The 25092-nt window shown below is 38.1% G+C and overlaps 2 protein-coding genes across 2 annotated transcripts in view; one reads left to right on the top strand and one right to left on the bottom strand.

Moving 5' to 3' along the window:
- Positions 1 to 416: 416 nt before the first annotated feature.
- frk (fyn-related Src family tyrosine kinase) lies at positions 417 to 17234 on the bottom strand. Its single transcript, XM_030404550.1, has 9 exons — positions 17158 to 17234; positions 15312 to 15995; positions 13098 to 13219; positions 9107 to 9270; positions 8771 to 8939; positions 5702 to 5860; positions 4308 to 4489; positions 3090 to 3255; positions 417 to 2877 (listed from the first exon to the last, which is right to left on the bottom strand). Exons 2-9 carry the CDS (start codon positions 15704 to 15706, stop codon positions 2669 to 2671), a joined length of 1566 nt encoding a protein of 521 aa, XP_030260410.1. The 5' UTR covers positions 15707 to 15995; positions 17158 to 17234; the 3' UTR covers positions 417 to 2668.
- Positions 17235 to 18696: 1462 nt separating this feature from the next.
- Positions 18697 to 25092, top strand: part of nt5dc1 (5'-nucleotidase domain containing 1) — a 77307-nt gene continuing 70911 nt past the window's right edge. Inside the window, exons 1-5 of the mRNA XM_030404551.1 lie at positions 18697 to 19134; positions 22295 to 22386; positions 24506 to 24577; positions 24706 to 24815; positions 24927 to 25006. Coding sequence (XP_030260411.1) covers positions 19042 to 19134; positions 22295 to 22386; positions 24506 to 24577; positions 24706 to 24815; positions 24927 to 25006 — 447 coding nt within the window. The 5' untranslated portion in view covers positions 18697 to 19041. The remainder of the gene's footprint in view (positions 19135 to 22294; positions 22387 to 24505; positions 24578 to 24705; positions 24816 to 24926; positions 25007 to 25092) is intronic.

Raw genomic sequence — 25092 nt, 5'->3', positions numbered from 1 at the left:
TTTCTTTACTAATTTTCTCTGACACATACTAGGACGGCCAAGGTGAGTTGGTATGGAATGACCCTGAGCCCTCAGACACTGAGAGTGACACCAATCCAACGAAAGGGTACTGGTAAAATATGAGTATGACGTTTGAATGACTCTTTAGATGGATATCAGCAGTGACACAGTGCATATAAAAGGAACACAATATGAGAAAGCTCTGCAGCCTGCTGGCTTATTTAACATATTAGAATTGATTTACGTGCATTTATATTTGGATACAATTTGTATCCTCTTCATCTTTTCTAATGTATTAACCCTGTACACTTGCTTTCTGTTTTTTGATTGATCTTGATGTCGATCTGTTGATCTTAACTCAAACAATTTTAACATTGCAGTTAACCTCCAGATCAGAAGCAATAACCCAACCAACATCAGAGTAAATATAAGTCCTTTAATTAGGTTATTCATAAATGAATTTATATTAGAATACAGTATGATTACATATATAAACACTGCCATGGCTATAATGTACATTATTAAAGATTTGTTCATGACAATAAAAACAATTACAAAAATCCTCAGAGCATGAGATGATCCAACAGGGTTAACCACTTATTCATATGTGTCAAGCAAGCGATTAGGCGTGTCGTGTCTTCAATATTGTGACTACTCATGATTACAAAGAATGTGGCCACTGATCTGAGTGCAGCTCTGCATTAAAAAGGAGCAGGTAAGTCCAGTGTCACATTTTTCAGTCATTGAACCATTATACTCAAGGTCCCACATGACAGCTTTCACTCTTTATTTTGCATTACGTTACCACTGGCTACAAAGTGATGTGAGTGCAACCAAAGCTATTGATAGGCTAATTCTAAAATGACGCACAATGTAATATAACAATACAATATTGAGAGCATGAGGAGACATGTATTGAACATAATAACCTAACAATTAATATGAAGGAATTAATTTGTTTTTTAGGCACCTTAAAGCAAAACACACCTGCCAACATGTTGGTACCCCTGCTGCCTGTGCTGCTCCCTACCTAACTGGAGAAGACGTCTGTCTGATATTGCCGTGTTGGCGTTATCTCTAAAATACGATAATTAATGTTTTGCCAGAACAATCATTTCAACTTGTAAAAAAGTGACAAACTCTTTGTTGCAAGCCATCATGGCTGAATATATATAAGTATAGGACTCTAGACCAGGGTTTCCTTTGTAACATTATTGTGCAGTTTACCTTTTCCATTCTTATTAAATTTCTGTTTCTGTTAGATTAGGTTTTGGAAGAAAAACATGAAATATTTGTTTAGGTTTAGGGGAACAAACACATTTGGTCAGGTTTGGGAAAAAACTTATTTGGTTAGGTTAAGGGGAAAAAAATGGTAGAGTGTACGGAATAAGAATACTAAAGTAGGTTAAGGCAACGAAAAAAGCTCTGGTAGGTGCAGCGGTAGCAAATATTTGGTTAGGTGTAGGGATCGAGAATACTTTGTTAGGTTTGGGGTACAAAAAAACTTGGGTGTGGGTTCAATTAGACTCTTTCACAATATTATGCACCTGGTTAAAATAAAAATTCTACCGTGTGCATATTTTTTAACATATTTTTTACAGAAGGCACAAATCTATGACATTACAAAAACATGATTGGTCAGTTGCTATGTTGGCAACGTCATGGGTGGATATCAGATTTTGTGGAGAAGACAGAGCCAGGTAAGCTGTCTAACTATACCAAAGAACATTTAAAAAAAAAAAAAAAGGATGCTGCTTGAAATATTTGCTAAAATGTTAGTGTTATGCTCTACTCACTTGTGTGAACAAATTCTGCATTTTCAACCACAGATTTCGTAATCTCACAAGTTTTAAAATTTTGTGTGCACGAGTTTTTTCCCCTTCATGGCACCTGTAGAATGCTGTTCAAATCTGACCATGCTCCTTTCTTTTAAGCTTCCTTGTAGCAGTTTTTATCAGTGGCAGAAGAGAATGTCCTTCAGTGGAAGGCGTGGACTTGACCTTAAAGAGAAATTGATTTAGTTTTGATGTAGATAAAACAGTTGTAGCTTGTATAATAAGGATGCAATTGTAGTGTGCTTTCATTTAGTGAGCTCCTCTAGATGTGGGGTCAAAAGACAGTCACCTACCTTTAAATAATGTTAAATCCCTTCTGGTCACTACATATGCCATGAATAGTAAGCTTAGATGTTTCACTCTCTCAGTCGACACAAAGCCAAACAGACTGAGCTTGCACGTAAACATGACTCATAAATAGCTCGGTAGCAAGTGGAAAAAATCTGTGCTATGCAAAGTTCAAGAAAAACTGGTTAATCAAGATGCACAGATAGCAGCTTTCTGTCTTTCTCCCAGTCAAGTACGCTCAAAGAGTTGGCTAGACAAGTACACAACCTGTCTAAAAGTGCAGTCCGTTGTCAAACAAAGCAAGCCCAGATGTGTTGCAACCAACTATCGCTATAGTTAAAGCTTCTTCACTCAAGTCAGTTCAAACATTTCAGTTCCTTCATTGGGCTGCAATGTATGGTATTTCAAATTACAATGTATTATTACTTCATAAAAAAACATCAATGAGTGTTCATGTTTAGATTCAGCTGATTCTGATTTTGTGTCACTGCAGGGAGAAAACATTTCTTTGTTCCTTTCTTCCATGTGTCCCAGCCTGGACTGTGTTAATAATGGCCAGCGTCGTCGTAGGAGGTCACATCCAGATCGAAGTAGTCCTCCAGCTTCCACTGCAGGGTTTCGAATGTGGGCCGATCCTGTTCATTCTCCTTCCAGCAGTCCATCATGATGTCATACATGACTTTGGGGCAGCTTGGGGGGCGTGGCATCCTGTAGCCCTGGGGAACCCTCTGAACCACTTGGTAGTTGGTCATGGCTGGAAGAATCATTCAAAAGACATTATACAAAAACTGAGTTTGCAACAGACAATAATTTGGCATTAAATGTTTACCCGGAAGGTTTTGAGACCTTTGATTACCAAAAAAGCACTTTTCATAAAACTCCTAATACATCACATCCATTTTTGTAAATTTCTATGTCAGAGAAACATTTATTCATAATTTATAACAAAGTTGATGAAAGGCTTACCTTGGTACGGCATCTGTCCAAATGTCATGATCTCATACAACAAAATTCCAAAGGACCAAACATCAGATTTGATACTGAACTTGTTGTCGTGGATGGCCTCTGGAGCAGTCCACTTCACTGGGAACTTAGTTCCTTCTTTGGCCTCATACACGTTTTCACTCTCTTTCTAGAAACAAAATGACGTACACCAGACAGACTTTAGTTTAAAGATTCAAACTTTTGCAACATGGCCAGACAAAACTGGCAAAGACTTTGTGGCTTGAATAATGGAGTATTTATTATGGTGTGTTAACACCAACCAAAGTGAATTCCATTGTAGGATATTTTTTTAATAGTCGTGTGACTCTTTATCCACCAAAAGCTCAGCCAGTGTGTCTGTGTTTTTGAATTCAGTTGAGCCTCTCACTAAACTCAGCAGTCACCAGATACTCTCATTCTCTCTCTTCTTTTTCCTCTCTCTGCTGTACATTCACAACATACAGTACATTTCCCCTCCAGCTACAGCCAGCAGACATTGAAGGACATAAACATCTGACAGTGGAGTTCAACTCTGTAGATTGCTGCTGCAGTCAGGTTAATAGATGACAGTGAAGATAATCCACTTTTAATTTCCAAAAGTTACAAAGTAATCTATTATACCATCCATAAACCGCTCCGAATCAGGAGTGAATATGATTGACTTTGGGTGATTATTCCTCTAGGTGTGGCTCTGCACCTGACTCGCTCTGCCCTTCCACACAACACTCAGCAAAGCTTCACAACACATACACTTCCAGTGGAAATTGATTATTTTTACCTTTCACAGAGTTGGCAAACCCATTGATTCATGACTATTGAATTTATATGTATATTTAAAACATTTTCTTTGCTTTATGTGGGAACTAACCATTAGGCTCTATAAAGTGTCACAACCTAGCTCTTAAAGCCATAATCAAATTGGAGACACAATGTTTTAGATGAAACCATGGAACAGGAATAACTAAGTTATGCACAAACAGAACAACAAATGATACAAAATGTGTGTCAGTGGTGTCAGTAGTATAGGGTCTGTGTTGGGGGTGAGAAGGGTGTGAGCATTGTCAAGTGCATAAAATGAACAAAAGAGAACAGAGGAGGAACTAACACTGCCACCTAACCAGATGGGTGCCTGCGGGAATGGAAAGACTTTTTTAGAATAGTTTACATTTATTACAATACTACTTTAAGTGTCAAACTCACCATGAAGACCCTGGCAAGGCCAAAGTCAGCCACCTTGCAGATGTTGTTCTCACCCACCAGGACATTCCTGGCTGCCAGGTCTCTGTGGATATAGTTCTGTAGCTCCAGGAAAGCCATTCCTGACGCCACCTGGGCAGCCATCTCAATCTGGTCGGAAATTCGCAGCGTGCTACCCTTATCCTCTGTCAACAAGGTAGAGAGGCATACCATTAGTCGCAGTCACACCATGTTTGAGGTATTATTAGTGGTGGAGAATGAAAGTTGATTAATGGTGTTCTCAAGAAGAACATTAATCAGCCTATCAATTTAATTTGAAAAATTGTATTTGTTTGTTTTTGCTGCTAACTCACTCCTCCAGCAAAGTGTACATTTGCTGCAACATTACTGTAATGTGATGGCTCAATGCTCTGTAGAAGAAAGTGTTTGTGTTATTATGTGGTGTTTGAATGCAAAGTTACACCACCACACTATTGGCATGCACACTTCATTTAAAAAACAATTTGCAGATCCATGTGCACAAAGATCATGTTCTCAACATTGTCTTATAAACATATACCTTTTTTTTTTTTTTAAATTAAAACAAAAAACCTTTCAGCTTTTGGCAAACTGTTGTCACGTAAGGGTCATTCAATGCCAACTTTCCTTGCATGTCCCTTATTTTTCCACTGGATTGGGTTTACATATGGCCTAAAGAAACTTGGCAACATGTATCCATTGAGATAGTTGTTGTTGAATGGTTACAGTAATCATAGTAAGTCATCTTACACCAGAACGAATAATCTGTCATTTTTCAAAAATCTTTAGTAGTGGTAGTAGTTTTCGCTTTCTTGGAACTAAATGTCGGTTCTGTGTAGTATTACAGCAGTTCTAACATGTTCAGAAGTTATCTGGACCTGAACAAACAAATGAGTTCAAGATGACTATAAATGAAACCAGTGAACCTATTCTCTTCCTCAACATGGTCTTTACCTGTCATGTCAGGCTTGGTGCCAACAGATAAACTGGGTAAACATTAGTGTGTGTCCTTGTCTTTAGACAACAGAACAGCATGAGCAAATTCTGGACTCTTTCAACAAGTAAACTAGCCAGGAAGCCAAACTGAATGTCTGAAAAATAAAACATTACTCGAGCCTCTTCTTTTTCAGCATTCTATCTTTTCACATAACGTATCCTTTATAAGTATTCCATCCAATCTGGAAAAAATACAAAAACTTTCAGAGGAACTCAAAAGGGAAGTGAACAGACCCTGGAAACTATGAGGAAATGTATGTATAAGAAATTGATTTATAAGCCTGTTCTGGAAAGTTGCAACCATTGGGAAGAAGCATTGGACTCTGATCCTGTCATAAAGTAGCAGTAGATCATAACAACATGTTCAGGTGAGGCTGTCTTACTCTGGAGATATTCCAGCAGGCTGCCATTTGTCATCAGCTCTGTGATGATGTAGATGGGCTCCTCCATGGTGCACACAGCGTACAGCTGGATCAGCTTGGCATGCCGGAGCCTCTTCATGATCTGAGCCTCTCTCAGGAAGTCCTCAGCGTCCATGGTACCTGCCAGAGGTGTTCAATGATGGTATATTAGGAGTGACTCTTTGACATGGCATTGTTTTGGAGTGATCAGTGATGTCTTTGGTGATACACAGTATGTAGTGTAATGTTTGTACACTGGCCCCTACACAGAGTTTCTGTTGATTCAAAATGTAAGATTCAAGATTAACTTAATTGTCATTATGTAAGAGCACGCTAGTTCTCCTATACATATTTGCAAGGTCCTGCCAGCCAGCCATTTGTGACTGAGGGGAGCAGTGGACCATTTTTGCGGACCTAATGTTAGGTCCTAATGTTAGGTCTTGCGCTGACACAGCACTGTGGAGACCTGTTTGTTTTGAGCCCAAAAGCACGAGAGATAACAGCTGACAAAATTTTAGCTTACAGCAGGGCAAAACACACAGAGTAGGACTGTGAGTTTCTACTCAGATGAACATGAAGTGTTAAACAGTGAACTGCAGTTTATTGTGACAGCACAGCAAGTTTACACTGAATAAATGTACCGAAGTACATTAACTGAGTACAGTTTGGAAGTACAAGTATTTCAAGTTCGGAGTTAGACACTTCATCAGTGTACATTGTATCAAACTTATGTCAGGAGTAGTGGCTTCAGGGTACAAAGACCTCAGTGCAAAGTCTGAGACAACTTAGACTGCGATACAGAATTCTTCCCAAATTCATATCTAATTTTTCTTTAATCTTTTTTTTTTTTTTTTTTTTTTACAGTTTAGAGATTCATTTTATTTTAGTTTTAAACAGATTTCTTCGTCCAGTGTGAAGAATGTATTGGTATCTAGCAGAACAGACTGGGCAGAAATGGAATATAATAGGAATGCATGATATGGATTTTCTTTCAGCCAATAAGATAACTGATAATTACTCGACTCTCATGACAGAGACTGATAAAGAAACCGAAAATAGAAAGTAACATTTTCAATATTTTTAAAATAAATTGCTATCCTTTAGTATATGCACACCTGAGTGTAAGGCTCTACACATTGTAGCAGTTCAGCGCTATGAGCACAACAACAGCATGTTTGTTGTTCCTCTTCTGTTTTAATTGGCTGCTCACAAAACATCTTTAAAGGAGTCATCACCTGGTTTTTTACATATCCAGTCCCTCTTGGATCGCTTTGGATCAATTCTTAAAACTTATTAGAAATTTTTTTTTTTTTTAGAAATCAAACAGAGAACTTGTTCTGACCCTTTTTCATACCGCGACTTTCTCACGCGAGATTATGCGCGAGGTTTTGACCGGTCCGGATGTGCATTGTATTAATATGTAATGAGGCGCGCGTTGATTGGCCGCAGGAAGGACAGAGCCGGAATGGGGGGCGAGCCTGCATGCACACAGACTCCAAAACATAAACAGCCCCCTGTCATGGCGCACACACTAAATGACAAACCTTACGGAATTCAGGCATTTATGTACGAGCCGGAGTCGGAATCCGAACGAGAGAGTGAAGAGGCAGAGACGGTGGAAGAGACACGTTTACAGCAGGATGTCGCTAAATGGTAAATTCTTTTTTTTTTCCTTCTTACTTTTCACACTCGTGTTTTACATGTAAGACCTGAGTTTTAATGCTGGCGGTGACGATGTATGGCGTGAAAATGACAGAGAAATAAGCAGATTCGGCGTGCTCACTCAGAAAGTCTGGCTGAGGACGGCTGTGAGCCGATGCTTAATATGCAAGTAACCTCCTGTGGTAACGTCACCACCGGAGCAGAGTCAAAATCTCGTGCTTTAGGAACGCGCGCTATTGTGCGCTATTCCTGTTCGGAAAAAGAGCCTAAGCGAAAAAAATAAGCCACTTTCAAACACCAGCTTTTCAGGCAAGTTTCAACAGAGGTCCAACACCAATATGCGTGATTTAACGAGAGAAATTGCGATTTCCGGGTGATGACTCCTTTAAAGGTGCAAACCACCACCTATTGTGTGTAGATGCTGCACAAAGCAATTTAGCTTTGTATTAGTGGCTACATTTATCAGATATAATTTCTGCCGATAACCGATAATATAGGTTTTCCATTATTGTACCATTAAACCTTTTAGATATGGTGGGTGACTGCCAGAAATGCACAGGATGGAGCGTGTGGCTGCTGTTTCCTAACAAGCAATGTGTATAGTTGTTGTTATTGGTAGATCATACTTATTTATCCTCACTGCTAATGGTACAAAGCCTAGAATATGTACAGTGTTTATCAGCAATACATTAGTTTGACTGAAAAGAAATGCCTACACATACAACGTTAAATAATAGCACACTACTGCCTCAATTTATGCCTCTCAGAGAGCTGCTGATAATGTAGCGTTAGCAATTTATTTCAATTATTTCCTCTGTTGCAGTAAGATGGCACATGGAGCAATAACTAACTTAGATATCTAGGGCTAGGAGTGTGCCAAAGATAGTCAAGGTAATGACTGAGCATGAAGAGTAAACTAAGGAGACATCTGCTCATCACAGAGTTAGCATTCTGTGAATATTTTTCACAGTGTTCAAACATTTCTTTGTATGATCCAAATTAATTTCTTGTCCCTAAGGGCTACTGGAGCTCCTGGAGCTTCTCCAACGTCTTTGGAAACTTCTAGCACCTCCAGGCTAGATGATGCTAAATACTCCAAATACTACTCACTTGATCTTTAAACTGATGCAAAAAAAAAAAAATGTTGTCAACATTTTAATGGGGATTTTACTTTGCCACTAACAACAAACAACTCTATGACAAAAAAGTAAGCGCTGTTTTAAACTTTATCTGCAACTGACACAAAAATTACAGATACCGACAATCGGAAAAATGCTGAATATCTAAACTGAAAATTGTCTAGAACGATAACAGATCCATCCTTATTTTTCTTCTCCATTGTTTCTGGTTTAACAACTTCAGTGAGAAAAGAAGGTGGCATTAGTGTACCAGGTTTTAGGGTCTTCACTGCGACTGCTGTGGTTTCATTCCACAGGCCCTCGAACACTTCTCCAAACTGACCAGCTCCCAGCTTCCTCAGCAGCTTGATGGATTTGCGGTCAATCTCCCATTGGTCCACAGTGTTGTATGACAGTCCATGAGTCTGTGGAGCCTCCATCTACACCAACAGGGAGAGTCACTATTTATAATGATATATTTGTCACTAATAGGACAATGGAACTTTATGCTTTATAGAAGTGTGAACCTACTGACTATAAAGAAGACAACAATGTGATGTAGAAAACAAACAGGATGTGTTCAGTTGCTAATCCTAATGCGTTCTACCTTTTTGCATGGTTCAACCAGACGCACACAGAGCCCATCGGCCTGTTTGGAGTAATGTTCCACCAACTCATTCAGTGTTTGAAAGGATCTTGTCCTTGACACGAAGTAGTGACCGTTGTCTTGTTTTCTCAGCTTGTAATGCTTCACCCTCCCATTGTCCAGCACTGAAAGAAAAGTCAGTAATCAGCGATTTACTCAGTAAAGAACTGTGTAAGTATGGTTTCCTCATCATCTTCTATGCCCAGCCTTAGACATTTCAAATGTATCCATTTCCATAGTTATAAAATAAAATGCATATTTGTATTATTCCTTTGACTTCTTGTTTTCATTATAAGAGTTATGATAGAAATATGTTTGTATTGAGATTATAAACTGTGGTTTAAAGCAGCATTGATCGACTTTTTGGGCATTTTGGTGCGACGCAAGGTAAACAAAACACGGCTTGCTCCACCGTGTTTCACTAGGTTCACAAGCTAGTTGCTAACTTTGGCTCAATCTCATGTCTAATTTTATCCCTTCTTTTTGAGTGCCCACTGGTCCCACTAGGACGGTGGTAGAAAACCCCCTTATTAAATGGGAAAAACCTTCAAGACCCTCATGCGACATCAGTAGCCATTAATTTCATTCCTGGTATTATCAGAATGACATTTGACATTTGTTTGATGATTTAAGTGCATTGCTTGTAATTCGTTCACAACTTAACGCTATCAATCAAGTCATTAAATAAAAAGAACACTGCTCCATAACTGAACCCCTACCAGTGCTACATAGACTAACATAAGCAACCCAAGTGCAGCTACTGCTGTACATAAGTTAAATTTTTGGTCATCACAGTGCAACAGTGCAAAGTGCAACAGATGCGTCAAAATGCTGGACTACCGAGACATAAGCAAACTAGTAGCTATAGTTAAATGCGTTTTATAAAGAAAAGGACCATAATACATTAAACAACAGAGTTCTTAGAACCCTCAGATTAAAGAGTGAATCTTAAAAACTTTGGTTCACACTTACTTCACCCTACCCTACAGCTCAGTGTGAATGCACACAACAGAGGGCTAGACTAGTGTACTGGGAGTGGGCCCTTGTCTGCTGCTTGGTTCTGGGCAGGTAGTCTCACAAAAGTCAGTTGGTTAATTGAATGGGTTTTAAATTACATGCCTGAAATAAGGTCTTTTTGTTAACACAAGCTTAGCACTGAATTAAAAAGTGTTTACACATCTTAACAAAGTAATTTGATAACAATTGGCTAAATGACATTACACAGGTTCTAACTTACAGATAACTTTTAGATTGATTAGTTCATAGTAAAGTGTGTATGGTATAGATTAGTAGGGATCTTAGCGGTGGTGACGTTGATGACCGCAATGTAGGTCATTCCTAGCCTAATGCCTCAGTATTCCTTATAGTCATGCCATGCATCTTTGATTCTCCTGATTCTATTCATGCAAACTATTTCCATTTAAAATCACACCAGCAAGATACAATCAACAAACAGACAAAACAATTAAGCTAACAAACTAGCATGCACAAAGTTTTGCAAACTAATGCATCATGTTGCCAATGACATTTCAAATCAAGTGATATAAAGTTTACAACAGTTTTACAAGCCATAAACTTGGAAAATGTGGAAGTTTATGTAGTTTTAAGCAGTTTGCTCTTCTAATAGGCTGTATTTCTACCTAAACACTTGACTATTTGACATGCTCAAAGTCAGTGTAAATAAGGAAATACAGAACTATAATGTTTTTTTTGTCACTGTTACTCTCAGGCAGAAGCATTTTAAGGTCATAATATTGCCAAATTTGGGGGGCATCATGCCTGTACCCCAAACGTTTCAACAACAGCTATGAATTCACTTTGACCTGGGGTTAGTGGCAAATGGTGAAATGAATATGTCATCATAAAGGGGTAAAGAATAACAATGGAAAGAATTTAGTCATAATGGAAAGATCTAAGCCAGAGTGAAAAGACTGATTAGAGGAGAGAGAGGGATAAAGTTATCTCACCGGTTTTATGGTAGTAGAAATCTTTATTTATCTAACTTGATGATCTTGAAACCATTCATCAGTAGATTTAATTGAGGGAACGAGTGACTCACTGAACAATGCAGGGGTGTTAGTGGAAATGTGTGTTTTGTGGCAGTGAACTATACAGGTAACAGCATGCTAAGTAGCTGGCTAGACTGACTTCATTTGATAAAATAATACTGATCAAGTGCAATAATACAATAGCAAAATACAAATATAATGTTAGTCTCACCACTTTTGTAATGTTATCAAGACCTTACAGCACCGAACAGGTTCTTTAATCATTTTTGGTTTTCTAATTATTCTGGTACATAAAACCACAATGTTCTCCATTTCTTTAGTTCTGCTATTAGCCGTAACTACCGACTGTAAAAAAGAGCTGGTTAGTAAACACTGGGATAATTACTATGTTTAAATGGCATTAATGTTTAATCAAGCTTATGCAGCTGACCTTTGATAAACAGTGGCCAAAAGCCAAGCCACAATTGTAGCAATTCTGAGATAATGGCAAATGCTAATTTATAGTCAAACAGTATCGCTAGTAGAGAAGAGTCAAAGTCAGGGAACTGACTCATCCAAAATGTAAAAAGAACATGTCATTTGTTCTACAAAAGTTACATAGCTGTAGTTTAATGATGAAAACATGGATGTCTGTCTGGATGTAAAGACTCTTACCTCAAACTCATTTCTTCAGCCATTACTTTATGATGTACAATTTCAAGCCTCAATTGGCACTGTGGCCTGGGGAGGACTTCAGAGCCATCGACATCACCCATATGTTTCTGAAGAGCCAGTGCGAAGTAGGTGGTGCTGACCATAGTCATCTTGGCAATGCCTGACTCTGCCTAAATCCTGCCTAATCAAAAATCGGGCAGCATATCAGGATCGAGGGGAGCCATATGAAACCTAGTTATTTAAAAAGGCCCAGCTAGCTGGAAGCTACCAAGCTAGCTATAGCAAACAAGCTAGTTGTGGTCATATGTAAAGAGAAGCAATTTCCTCCTGAGTTTGATTGCAGCTTAATTTGTGTTTATTTAAGTTATTGTTACTAGTTTTATAGCAGTTTATCCACCACAGACAGACACAATACCTTACTCTACGTTAGCTACAATATAGCACAGATGCTTGGAGTTGGCCTCAAGTGGACATTTGAGGTACTGCAGTTTTGGCACATCTGCATGCCAAACGCAGAACTGCTTTTGGCACACATTGCCGCTGCTGTAGTAATGCTGTGGTAGCAACTTTTCAATCACAAGCTAGCCATGGCCTAAGCCACACCGCCATTATTGTCTATTTTCCTTTATTTTGCCAATAATTCACAAAGAAACAAAAACAAAACAAAAAAAACCATCATGCTGTATTGAATGAGACTTGGAAACTAGTGATTGAGACCATAACACAACATTTATTTGTTAGAATTAATATGTTATTTACTCGTAAGCTTACATACAATCAGATCTTTTGGGAACCAACGAAGTCTACCACTGCTGGCCATTAGAAATAATGCAGGTTTAAAGCAGTTTTACATTGGCTTCAGACCCAGAAGGTCTTTCCATATTTTTATAGTCAGTGGTTGAAACTTGAACCTATTTTGAGATATCTCTAATACTACACATTTATTTTTCATTTAGAGTTTTATGGGAGGGAAACCCTATTCCGACACACTTCCAGTAAGTAAACTGAATCAGTTACATCCCTTTTGGTCAATCCTGACCATCATAACCCCTAAGTTTAGCAGCTGAATTTAACAAGCATACATTTTATGGCTTCTGAATTCAACTACTTGAAAAAAGATTTTCTTTTGTTTCCAAACTTATATAATTCCACTTGCCACTATTAATGTGTACTTCTCTTTCTAAATAAAGAAACAACCAAAAATACAATATTCACCTGAATCAGTGTTGTAGAGGAAAGCTTTTTCATATTATATTAAGTCGCCACTGTAAATTCTTAGCTTAGCTTACCTGAAAGGGAGAGCTCCCCTTTCTGACTTTCACAGTTTCTGATGAGGAAGGCACCATGCTGGTTCCCTCCTGCCAACAGCATCTTCTCTGCATCCAGCCTCTTAGTGTCAGGAAAATACCATCTGCAAATCAGAATTAAAGCAAAGGAAAGATGGATGAAATATTGTTGGTTTGGTCTTTTCATGACATTTACTTGACATTAACAAAAATACAGAACTAGGCCTTTACTATTTCAGTTTATATTAATCATATTGACAAATCAAATTACCATAAACTTACCATTAATTAACCGATACATGTTACTGTGATATTATTATTTTTCACAATAATGAGCAGTGTAAGGCATTACAACTACAAAATCAGTAATCATATAACACTTACTATATTAAGTTACACAGCATTACTGTGTTGCCAGAACATGTTTTGTATTTTTGTCCAAGGTAGACTGTCTTACAATGATGTGTCTGTGCAAAAAAAAAAAAAAAAAAAAAAAACACTGCTGGAAATGACTTCACAACAGAAGCTGGATTTGAGAGCAAAACACGGTCGTGGAGAGGCATTAAGTGGACGAGATCTAAGGTAGTTGATAGGTAAATTTCATTGTGGAAACATAATTTATGTTAAAATAGTATATCATAAATAGTGTGCAACTTTATTAGTGGGTTTACAATGTATTAGTATAGCTATTGTCCACAAAATATTTCTGAAGCTTCACAGCAAAGCAGATTTGCAGCATTCTCCCAAACAACTAAAGTAGATGAGGGCATAAAATGGGTCCCTACAGCTTGTACAGCATTAACCAAGTCCTTGAAAGCCCCTCAATCTCAAATTCATTAGAAAAGACATTATTTACAACCCTTTTTAGAAATCAAATATTCATTGTTGCTGCTAATCTCATTTGCACACACCTCGTCTGCAGTGGGTGATCAAGCTCAGCCTCATGTCAAGGGTGTAAAGAGCATCTTTTAAAAATCACTTTCTGATCTTGAATTCTCTGGATATTTAGATTAAGCCAGACAGAAGTCCCCATCTACTCAAATCATTTAGGAGAATGCCTGCAAAATGTTCTGTGGACTACAAAATTCTGCCTGACTTTTCATTGGCGTTGCGGTGAGTGGATAATGACTGTATTTCCATATTTGGGTGAACTTTTCTGTGTGCACAGTCACAGTTAAATAAACCAATGTATAGATATGGGCCACCTCTAGTCCCCCTTAGTGGGGTAATTTGGCCTTGATTAAACCTAGCTCTACATGTCAAAAATCTTTAACTGATTATAACTTTGGTCAAAGCTATCAGAGTTGAGGCAGCACACAATGAAGATGTGATGCACAGGAAATGGTCAGTGTTACACTTATAAGAACAGGTAAAAATAGATAGGTAAAAACCCTAATATCCATTAACAAAGCTAAATGCCCCCACCTTTAAAAATTAGAGTCCCACACTCTAATTTAGAGTGGCAACAATTTGTGCAACAAAGTAGTCTCACATCATGTCTAGCAGGTTTGTCATTTACTGAAACTATGACATAAGGGAATCAAGCTATTGTCATGTCCGGAGACTAAACAGGAAAAACCAGAGTACAGCTGTTTAGAAACTGGTTTCACTGAGATGTCACAACAAGTAGGTTATAAATAAATCTCAAGTTCTTGTTTTTTTTAACCATATTTTTAGTGAAAACAAAATCTGCATAGGTTACACATAGTCTAGTATGTGAACATGGCAAGGCCTTTCATGGTGTATTGTAGTGGCAATTCTGAAACTTTGCAAAACGAATTTCTAGCTATCCAGAATGATGTAGTCAAGTTAAACAGCAGCCTACAGGTGACTGTCCATGAAATGCCAGCAAAGGCATTTTAATGCACTTTTGATGTTCTTTTTGTTTTCAAGCCTTTCCTTCGTGGAAATTATTAACCTGTAAGCTTATATTTCCTGGTCACAGCCAATCATTAACTAGTTTAACTCAAGACCTGACTGCTGACATTCTTCAACACCAGTGGGAAACCTGCTGCCACAAGTTTCTCCCCTTGCATACAAATCAATATCATATTGGTGGTCTTCACAGGATTGTATAGGCATTGTTATTCGGCATTCTAGAAGTGTTAAAGGCTTCAGACAATATCATTAGAAACAAAATCACAGACGGGAATTTGAAAAGGGAATTGTTACTCGCTACATAAAAATGAGCAGGAATGATGGTCAAAGGTTACTTACGGTTCTGCATCAATACTCTCCACTGGTGCCACATAGTTGGCGGGGATATATCCCGTTTTGGAGGCTGAGACCCCGGTGAGGGCTTTCGCGAACCACCAGTCACCAGCACTCTTATCTAGAGCCTCTAAAGTATCCCCGGCGTTAAAGCTCAGGTCCTCCTCAGTGCGCGCCGAGTAGTCATACTGGGCGATGTAGTAGAGCCCGGCTTTCGGCCCCGGCTGCGTCGGTCCAGATCTTTTGGAAGTAAAGTCTGGCTCTGCGCTTTTAGCTCCGACATTTTCAATCACGGTGCCAGCTTTCTCCTCACGCCTCGTCTCATCCCCAGATTCGTTCGGCTTTTTAAAAAATGCCAGGAAAGTCTGCCAACACGATGAAAACCTCTGTTGGATCTCCATTATATAGTTGTCAATCACAGCAAATCATTCTGTGCCAGGAATACAGACGGAAATAGTGTGAGGAAATCCCCTCTCCTCGCTCAGGAGTCAGGATCCGCGTTCCACAAAGTCAAGAGTCATAATAACAATCCCGACTCACACACGCAGCAGTGGTCTTTGAACTCAGCACACACCTGGCTAACACCGCACAGCGAGGGAAGCGACTGACTGCAGCGTCGACGTGAAGTTTCCTCGTAGAGACTCTGTCGGGAGTCCACGGTCCATGTCCCCGCGTGCCAACGTTCTCCACCTTTTTTTTTTTTTTTTTTTTTTTTTTTTTTTTTTTTTTTTTTGAACATGGGGTACATATATTCAACTCAATTAGAGGATCCAAAGGCTTTGTGGAGAAGATATAGTGGATAAATAAAAATTCACAAAGAGGATCTTAAGGCTCTGTAGAGAGCTACAGTCCGGATGGCCTTTCTGTTCGTTAGTCCTGATAGTGCATCAAAGTATATCCTCATTTCATTTTTAAATTGGTGTATATTGGGTTTTCTTTCAGTCCATTTGCATTTATGTACATAAAATCGTCCAAGTGATATAAAAAGGTTTAACAAAAATACATGACTTTGGTCCATAACTTTTTCTCCAAAGTGAAAAATAACATCCCTTTTTTGCAGGCTGATCTTAATTCCACATAGCAATTCAAACATATTTTCAACATCAATCCAGAAGAACTTTACATAGATACAATCAAAAAATAAATGTACAATCGTTTCTGTCTCAGCTTTACAGAATACACAGGAATCAGAGAGATCAGGTCTGTATTTTTTGAGAAAATGGTTCGTTGGGTAAATTAGGTGTATCATTTTATAATGAACATCTTTCACCTTATTGTTGATCAAATATTTTTTATAGTAAGTCCATACCAATTTCCAATTAATTCCATCCAAAAGACCATTCCAATAACTTTTGGCACGAGAATTAATAGAGCATTGCAACATATGTCTAAACAATTTATTATTGCATTTTTTATCTTTAATATTGATGCCATTCAGCAGGATATCAGTCTTCCAAATTGGTTGTTCAGTAACCACAATGCTGCCTTGTAATAGTCTTAAGAAGCATGTTGGTATCGCATCAAACACTATACAATATTCTCGTGCCGGTATTGGAATACCAAAGGTCTTTAAAAATTCTGCGTATGAAAGTAATTGACCATTCTCATTGAGCAATTGTGATATGAACAGAATCTTGTTTTTTACCCAGTTATCAAAAAAGATTGATTTATTTTTATATCTGATGTTTTTATTGTTCCAAATTAAGTGTTTGTGGGGAGAGAAATTATGTTTGTATATAAGAAGCCAATATAAAAGCGCCTGCCTGTGAAAATTAGATAGCCGAATCGGGAGTTTATTTATGTCAAAGTCACATTTGAGAAGAAATTCTATACCACCTATAACGTTCTCCACCTGCTGAGGAATGGGGAGCGGCTCGTGACGTCACGTGCCCTCAGACTGCCATATTGGAGGACAGCACCTGTGAGCAGCTGAGCGAGGTTTGGAAGAACGAGTCATGATTTTCCCGGTCATACATTTATCAATGATTTACTATAGATATTGGTTTCTGCAAGACATATTATATTAGTAGTAGGACCGACAAAAATTAAAATGAGCTGGTGTGTCTGCTAAGTAAAAGTTATGGGAAGTAAGAAAAAACATCTCTCAAAGCTAGCTTGTATTATTATTATATTTATTATTATTATTATTATTATTATTATTATTATTCAACAAGGAAAATGTAACATAAAAAGGTACCTTTAACCATCTTATCACAGATTTTGGCATTATTCATGGAGTGACCGACTAGTTGGCTAGCCTACAGGTGAGTAGTCCCCTTCTCTCTTCAGACTAAGAGGAGAAACTTAATCACAAACAGATATTATTTTCTATTCGTTTTCAGTATAGTTCTGCCTGCTTAGTATAAGGGAAATACATGCCACATGTATCAGGGGTGCAGATCAGATGTCAGGATTTTTATTTTTTATTTTTTTTTGGGGGGGGGGGGGGAGACACAAAAGTGATTTATTTTTTTTGCCCATATGCAACTCATACCATGCAACCATAAATCACAACTTTGTAGAGGCTCATCATATCATTCAAAAAGTACTGCACAGGGAATCATTTATTGTGCTTACCTTCTTGTTTATGTGTCCTAAACAGCCAACAGCGCGTATCACTGTTATATAAGTAAATCATAATTTTAAGGGCCTCGGGCATATGTCTACTCCCTCCAACCGTCCCAGATCCCCAATTCTTCATCTCCCAGTGTATGGGACTACTTTATGCATGATTAATTGATATGGATGAATATCAAAATTAAAGCCCTAACCAAGTTGTGTAAACTACTGATCATGTTTTTACAATGCCAGTTATGCTGGTAAACAGTTGTAAAAAAAACAACAACAACAACACAGTTCTAAGAGCACAATATGCAAGAAACTACCCATCCATTTGCATTGTAGTGGAGGAGACCAGAGATGGAATGTGGAGTCAGAAATATATTTGTCAAACATTATTTGTTCCACCATTTCAATCATTTCTTTTTAGACGTGAATCTAAAATGTGAAGAATGTGAAGTCTGAAAATACATTTGTTCAATTTTGAATAATTTAGGGTATTTTTATTGGGGGGGACAATTCATGTTTTTCAGAAATTGGGGGGGTCTACCATGTATGACCATGTTCACCTGTGCATCTCTCATAGCAGGCTTCCACTCAATGTCGGACAACCCTGGTAAGACTTTATAGTGACTGTATGCATTTCAAAACCAGCATTGTGCTACATTCGAATTGTACACTTTGAATGTTCTGTTGTTTTGGTGCAATATTTGAGCTGGTCGGGGGTTGTAACAAATGGTTTCTCTAAAAGGTTTTGTGATCTCGTAGCCTTGCATATTTGAATGCGCTTTCCTAGTTTCATTTTACGCACATACAAGAGGTATTACGGTTTCGTTTCACACCCGGAAGCACTGCACGCTCCCGCACTCGCCTCTCTGCCGCCTTCTTCTGGCACACGGGAGTTTAACTTCTCCCTCCACATGGGTAACTTATGTTACTGTTAACCGTTCAGTTCTAACTGATTTCGGTGAAGGACGCCAGGCTCGGTGAATTCTTTTTACGGTGCGGTTAGTGAAGACTGAGCAGCGCGTGTGCAGACAGCAGTCCCATCCTCGCCGTCACACGGTGACATTGACATATCTGTAGTGTTGTGCTGCCGTACACAAGTTAATGTGTGGACAGTAAAACGGTCAGCTCCGGCGCGCTTTCCTTGCTGTTCCCCCTGGCTTCAGTCACAATGAGCGAATACTTCAGCCTGTCCGACAGTGATGTTATCGGCTTCGACCTGGACCACACGCTCTGCCGCTACCATCTGAAGGAGACCTCCAGGGTGAGTATGTGTAGCGCGTGCAGCTAGCTCCAATACATAATCATACGGTGGCCGTGACGCTTCGATCCGCAACACATCTGGATTAAAAATAGCACCGAGCCGTCGATACGCTCCACGATCCCTCGTCAATCGGGTCTCGTTTGTGTCATTAAATGCTGGTGAAAACGCCTAACAGAGTGGGTATTGCTGACATGAGAGATGTGTGCGAGATGATGCGATGCTCCTGATGCTGCAGTCACTTTGCGTGACTCACAGGTTGAACGTCGGCGGTGATCGTCATACATGTCTGTAAATGCTCTTCGAGGCCAAATGGCAACAACGTCTTCTCACATCCGAATGCATTTGTTTTATTAGGAGCAAGATTCACCGCAGCCTCACTGTATAGCTGGATTCTGTGACACTGGATCACAGCCGGCCCTGACCAATTTCATGCCCTAGGCAAGATTATTTTTTGGCTGGTGCCCCATCATGTTAAGCCACCAATAACGTTCATACACTCACAAAGACACCGCATTTCTTTATTTCAATTTTCTGCATTTTAGAAATAACACAGTATTAAAGAAACAATGGCTTGTAATGACATATAAATACAATATAAATGAGGTATTGCACAACAGTATTAAATCAAAGAAATCAGTACAGATTTCACAAAAAAACTGTATTACAGAAACCTCAGTGTGATATGCATGATGTGTATCTGTTGTGAGACCACTGGATTTACTGTAATGATGGTAGATCTTGGGTAGGTTTTAATGACTTGAGCCCTGCTGTGCTGACAGGGAAGGGACAGGAGCACTCGAGGTGGAGGTTTCAAGCAGGTGCCTGAGGATGTGCATGCGTGGGAAGAAAAATATTTCCAAAAGGGCTTCTGAACAGACAAAAGAAGTATATGTGACCACTGTGTGTTACATTATATTAATAAATAAAGTTGCTGATGGTGAAACCCAGCCAATAATAGCACCTAAGCCTCATTATAGCCAGTAGGGGAAGAGTTATTCAGATCCTTTTGATTAAGTAAAAGTACCTAAGTATCAGAAGCAAAATTTAGTTTAAGTATGTACTTTCCCTATGACTAGCAAATGATTATAAATGACATTATAAAATTATAAATATTGAAGCATCAGTGTGTAAAGAGCATTACACAGTTGTTGCTGCTTGAATAAGTACCTCTAAATTATGCTTTCTTAGTTACTCTCCACCACAGATTATAACCTTTATTTTCACCTCCATATTGAACGAAACATGTATTCAATGAACAATTGTAAGACTTTGAAGCTATTAATTACAAATGACGGTGGAGAGCATTTTAATTGACTAACGTATTACAAGCAGGCTAACATTGGCTAACTTAACTGAGATGTCAGTTAAAATGTATGTCTGATTTTCTTGAGGCAGACGGTGAATGGTTAGTGCACGTCAAAGTGTGTTTCTCGAAATGATTTTGTTGGTTATTCCCCAAATACCTGAATAGTCTTTTCAGCATGCTCAAATCGTCCAAGTAAGCTAGAAACACTGTGCTCAAGCAGTAACTATGTGCAGTTCATCATATCACCTCCTTCTTTCCCGTTTTTCCTCCTCTTCTTTTTCTTCCCTCGCACCAGAGGGATCTGGTCTGTTGTCACGTTTCAGTCACAGGTAACTCCAGTGTGTTGACAGCACTGGGCAAGTCTAATTAAGAGGAGGGTGATGTGCTGTTTGATTCTTTAGGAAAGTTAGAAAATAGGGTGTATTTAAGGGGTTACGTAGTTATGTTGTTGTGGACTTTTTTTGGCAAGTTTCATAAATAATAGTATTAACATAGTATTAGTAAAAAAAAAAAAAAAAGTAAAACTTGATAATTGGATGTTTCTCTTTCTTCCCTAATGTGTGCCACCCCTATGGATGGATATCATTTGCCTATACTGCCTATGCCAAGGGCTGTCCCTGCACTGAGTGACAAAAAAAAGATTGACTTTGAATCCCAGCAAGTCATTATGGCTCTGTCAGGCCTGGAGTTTATCTATTCTCTCTTGTCCCATGCATGTCACATGTATGTCTACTAATCCAGTCAGTACTTAGCCTTGGAAGGGGAACCCCGAAACAGTTGCCCTATAAACCGCTTTAAACCTTTCCCAATGTTGATGTGCACATGCAAATTATTTCTTTTACAAGCCAGTTTGTGTTTTGTGTTCAAGACCTAGATAGAAGATTTGATTACCTTTAATCTCAGCTCTATAAAACTCCTAACTGTTAGCTCAGTGTTAGCAATACGTTCTCAAAATGTTAAGGAAAAGTTCACTCCAAAATTTAAATTCAGTCAATATCTACTCACCCCCATTCTGATGGGAAATCGAGATAATCGAGTCCACAAAACATTTCGGGAGATTCAGCAAAACAGCGTTGCAGCATTCTCCTAAACAACTGAAGTAGATGTGGACCAGTTTTAAAACACACAAAAACAACTGGGGAAACAAATGTCTCCATTCAACTCATCAGGCGTAATCCAAGTCTCCAGAAGTCCCCAAATTGATTTGAAAAGACGTTATAAACAACCCTCGGTGATGGTCGAGCACATGCACCCACTCATGCACTTGGTCTGTGCTAACTCTTTCAGTCATGCAGATTTTAGCTTAAAAAAGGGTGTAGGCCTAAATGACATCTTTTCAAATCAATTTGACATCAGGGGTCTTCAAGAGGCTTGCATTATGCCGGCTGACCTGTAAGGAGCCATTTTATTTATTCATTTATTTTCCATCCCCAGCTACTTCGGTTGTTTAGGAGAATGCAACACTGTTATGCTGTGAAGATCTTTTCATTGACATGGCGGCGAGTAGATTATGACCGAATTTTCATTTTGTGTAAACTGTCTTCTTAATATGTAAATATTGTTACTGCTTGTTCTGCTGCCTCCAAATATCAAAATGTCACTAATCATTGCACCCCGGTGTTGTCTAACTGGAAGAAAAACCTTTATTCTTGGCTTTCAATGCCACATGGTATATGTCCTTTGCATTATGATTGTGCTTCTCATTGTAGTAAGTGATGCTACAATGACCTAATTTCCCCTCGGGGATAAATAAAGTTATCTATCTATCTATCTATCTATCTATCTATCTATCTATCTATCTATCTATCTATCTATCTATCTATCTATCTATCTATCATGTCTATTGTTTTGCAGCTGATCTATGAGAGCTTTGCAAGGTACTTGGTGGAGCATAAAGGCTATGACAAGGACCTACTGAACCTAACCCCCACTACTTGGGATTTCTGGTGAGTCAGCAGCAGCAGTTGCCCCAGGCTAGAGGTCAAATAAATACCTAATTATCCTGCAATGATACTAAGACTACATTCATCCAGTACTTATGATTTAAAACACAGCCTTGGAATCACAGTGTGCAAACCTGCACCTGACAAAAACAGTTACTGAAAGGACAATGAACACACTAAAAAACATAAACATTACACTGCAATCTCACTCTATCAGGGTCTGAAAGAAAGCAATCATTAATGAACTCTGTCTTAGTCATTTTACTATCCCTTTATGTTATATGTGTGTATATATATATATATATATATATATTTATATATATATATATATGTATTAGGGCCGGGACTCGATTAAAAAAATTAATCGAATTAATCAGAGGCTTTATAATTAATTAATCGAAATTAATCGCATTTTAATCGCATATGAAAATTTGACCTGAGAACAGTGAGAAGCAATTTTTTTCACATGGATTTTAGTATACCATTGATTAATGACTGAATACAGAAGCTTAGGCAAAAAAACATTGTTGTTGGTTTTTTTTCATAGTTTATAGTTGTATTTTTCGTTAAGGTTCTCTGGTCTTCTAGTTTCAGCTTTATAATTTATATTTGATATTTGAGTTAGTCTATTTAGTTATTGTATATAATTCAGCCTTTAATTGTATTTGTTTCTTACCTACCTCATTGTTTTTGGATTTTGATTTATGTCAAGTGGCTCTAACACTTTAATTTCCCTTTACTCTATCCAACTACCAGTGTCTCATATAACTGGCAGTTTCAAAAGTGGTATTTTTATTAGGCCCACTCTGTAGTAGTAGCTATATCTACATACATTTTGAGCTAATCATTTTGACTAATCACCATACTTTGGTTTTGTAGAAATTGCATTTTTGCTGTACCCTGTGCTGGTTAAAAATTACAAAAGTAATAATTCAGAGTAATGTTTCTCTGTTACTGTATTTGTTTATTATTCAGGTTTGTCTTTTGCTTCCCTCGGGATCAACTCGTCTCCGTCCTCCTCACCCTCTGCCATCTTTCCATCAAGTAACTTAACTCACTGAAGCTAACCTGTCTGTATTCCCGTGCAGCAGAGACGTTGTATGCAAGGATTAGTCCGTGGTGTCACCGTCATACGGAAGTGCTTCTGTCGGCTCCACATACACGGCCATGTGTGGCGGTGGCATCACCGACTTATCCTTTCATTTCAGACCGCAACAGAAAGCTCCGCTGCACTGAACTTCAGAGGTGTTCATAAAAATGTAGCTTGTGTGGACGCTACCGCGCTACTTGGTCAATAAAAGAGCGAAGCTACTGAAAAGCTATTTCATTCAGAAAGTAGCAACGCTACCACCACGCTACTGAGAAATGTAGTTAAACTAGTAACGCCGCTACTTGTAGCGACGTTTTAATTTTTTTTAACGCGTTATTTTTTGTGTAATTAATTAATCGTAATTAACGCGTTAAAGTCCCGGCCTATATGTGTATATATATATATATATATATATATATATATATATATATATGTATATATGTATATATGTGTATATATATATATATATGTATATATATATATGTATATATGTATATATATATATATATGTATATATGTATATATATATATATATATATATATATATATATATATATATATATATATATATATATATATATATATATATTAATCCTAATTCAATCCTAATTTAACTGGAACATAAGTCTTACTTTTTCAGACCCTGTAAAGTGCTGCACGTATCCAAGTGTGGATGCACTCATGTCCGCACACAGCTTAAATCACCTGGCAAAGTAAGATATAAGAAAAACTTGTTCATATAGCTCTGGAGTTGTTTGAAAGGCTTATTTATTTACTTAATTAGGAGCTAGGGTAGGTTACTAATTTTTCTTTTGTTTACAGTCTTTGCACTGAGCAAAAACAAAATAAAACATATCCCTAACTCATTTTATAGTCTGTCTCAACTGAACACACTGTCATACAATTGAGATATTCTGAATTTAACTGGATTTTGGTTCGGTGGCAAGTCAATGCGTTGCCAAAAATTTGGTTTTCTGATTTAAACATTTTGTGTCAGCTAAAATATGTGCATGTGTAATATTCTGTGTCCAGCTTTAAAGGGCTAGTGGTGGATCTGGAAGATGGAAACCTTGTGAAGCTGGCTGAAGATGGAACTGTGTTGCGGTATGCTGTTGCTGCATGAAATGTATTTGATCTGTGTCCCAAAACATGTCTTCCGTTCCATGTCATTGTTCACACAGACAGTTTATATTGGTATTATCAAAAAAAAATTGTTTTTCTTGCTTGATTAGAGCGACGCATGGAACCCATGACCTCAGCACAGAGGAAATCATCAAACATTATGGTCCAAAAAGGGAGTGGAAGCACTTCAACAGCCTCAATACCTCCTTCACAAGATCTGGTATAAAATATACATACATATATATATATATGTCTTTCATCTTTGTCACAGATGCTATTTTCTCTCATGTAGGCTAATGTGTATTATCTTGGATTCTTCTGGTCTTTGCAGCAAAATACTATTTCTATGACAACTACTTTGATCTACCTGGGGCTCTCCTCTGTGGAAGAGTTGTGGACATGTTGCATAAGGTAATATTTGATAAGGTATGGTATCATATTAGCGGTTGAGATTCTAACAGTCACATAGTAAAATGTAACTTTATGTTTTTGTGAAT

Source organism: Sparus aurata, chromosome 22, assembly GCF_900880675.1.
Source record: "Sparus aurata chromosome 22, fSpaAur1.1, whole genome shotgun sequence".
NCBI classification, from domain to species: Eukaryota; Metazoa; Chordata; class Actinopteri; order Spariformes; family Sparidae; genus Sparus; species Sparus aurata.
The sequence above is the reverse complement of the archived record's forward strand: the minus strand, read 5'-3'. Positions and strand labels throughout refer to the sequence as shown.

What these genes read in the sequence shown, in the direction of transcription:
- frk (XM_030404550.1), bottom strand. Translation starts at nt 15,706, where the DNA reads ATGGAGATCCAACAGAGGTTTTCATCGTGTTGGCAGACTTTCCTGGCA. An exon ending in AGGGGAGCTCTCCCTTTCAG is followed by an intron (nt 9,271 to 13,097) that starts GTAAGCTAAGCT and finishes CTTTTCTTTCAG; the next exon opens with TGCTGGACAATGGGAGGGTG. An exon ending in TGGACAGATGCCGTACCAAG is followed by an intron (nt 2,878 to 3,089) that starts GTAAGCCTTTCA and finishes TGATTCTTCCAG; the next exon opens with CCATGACCAACTACCAAGTG.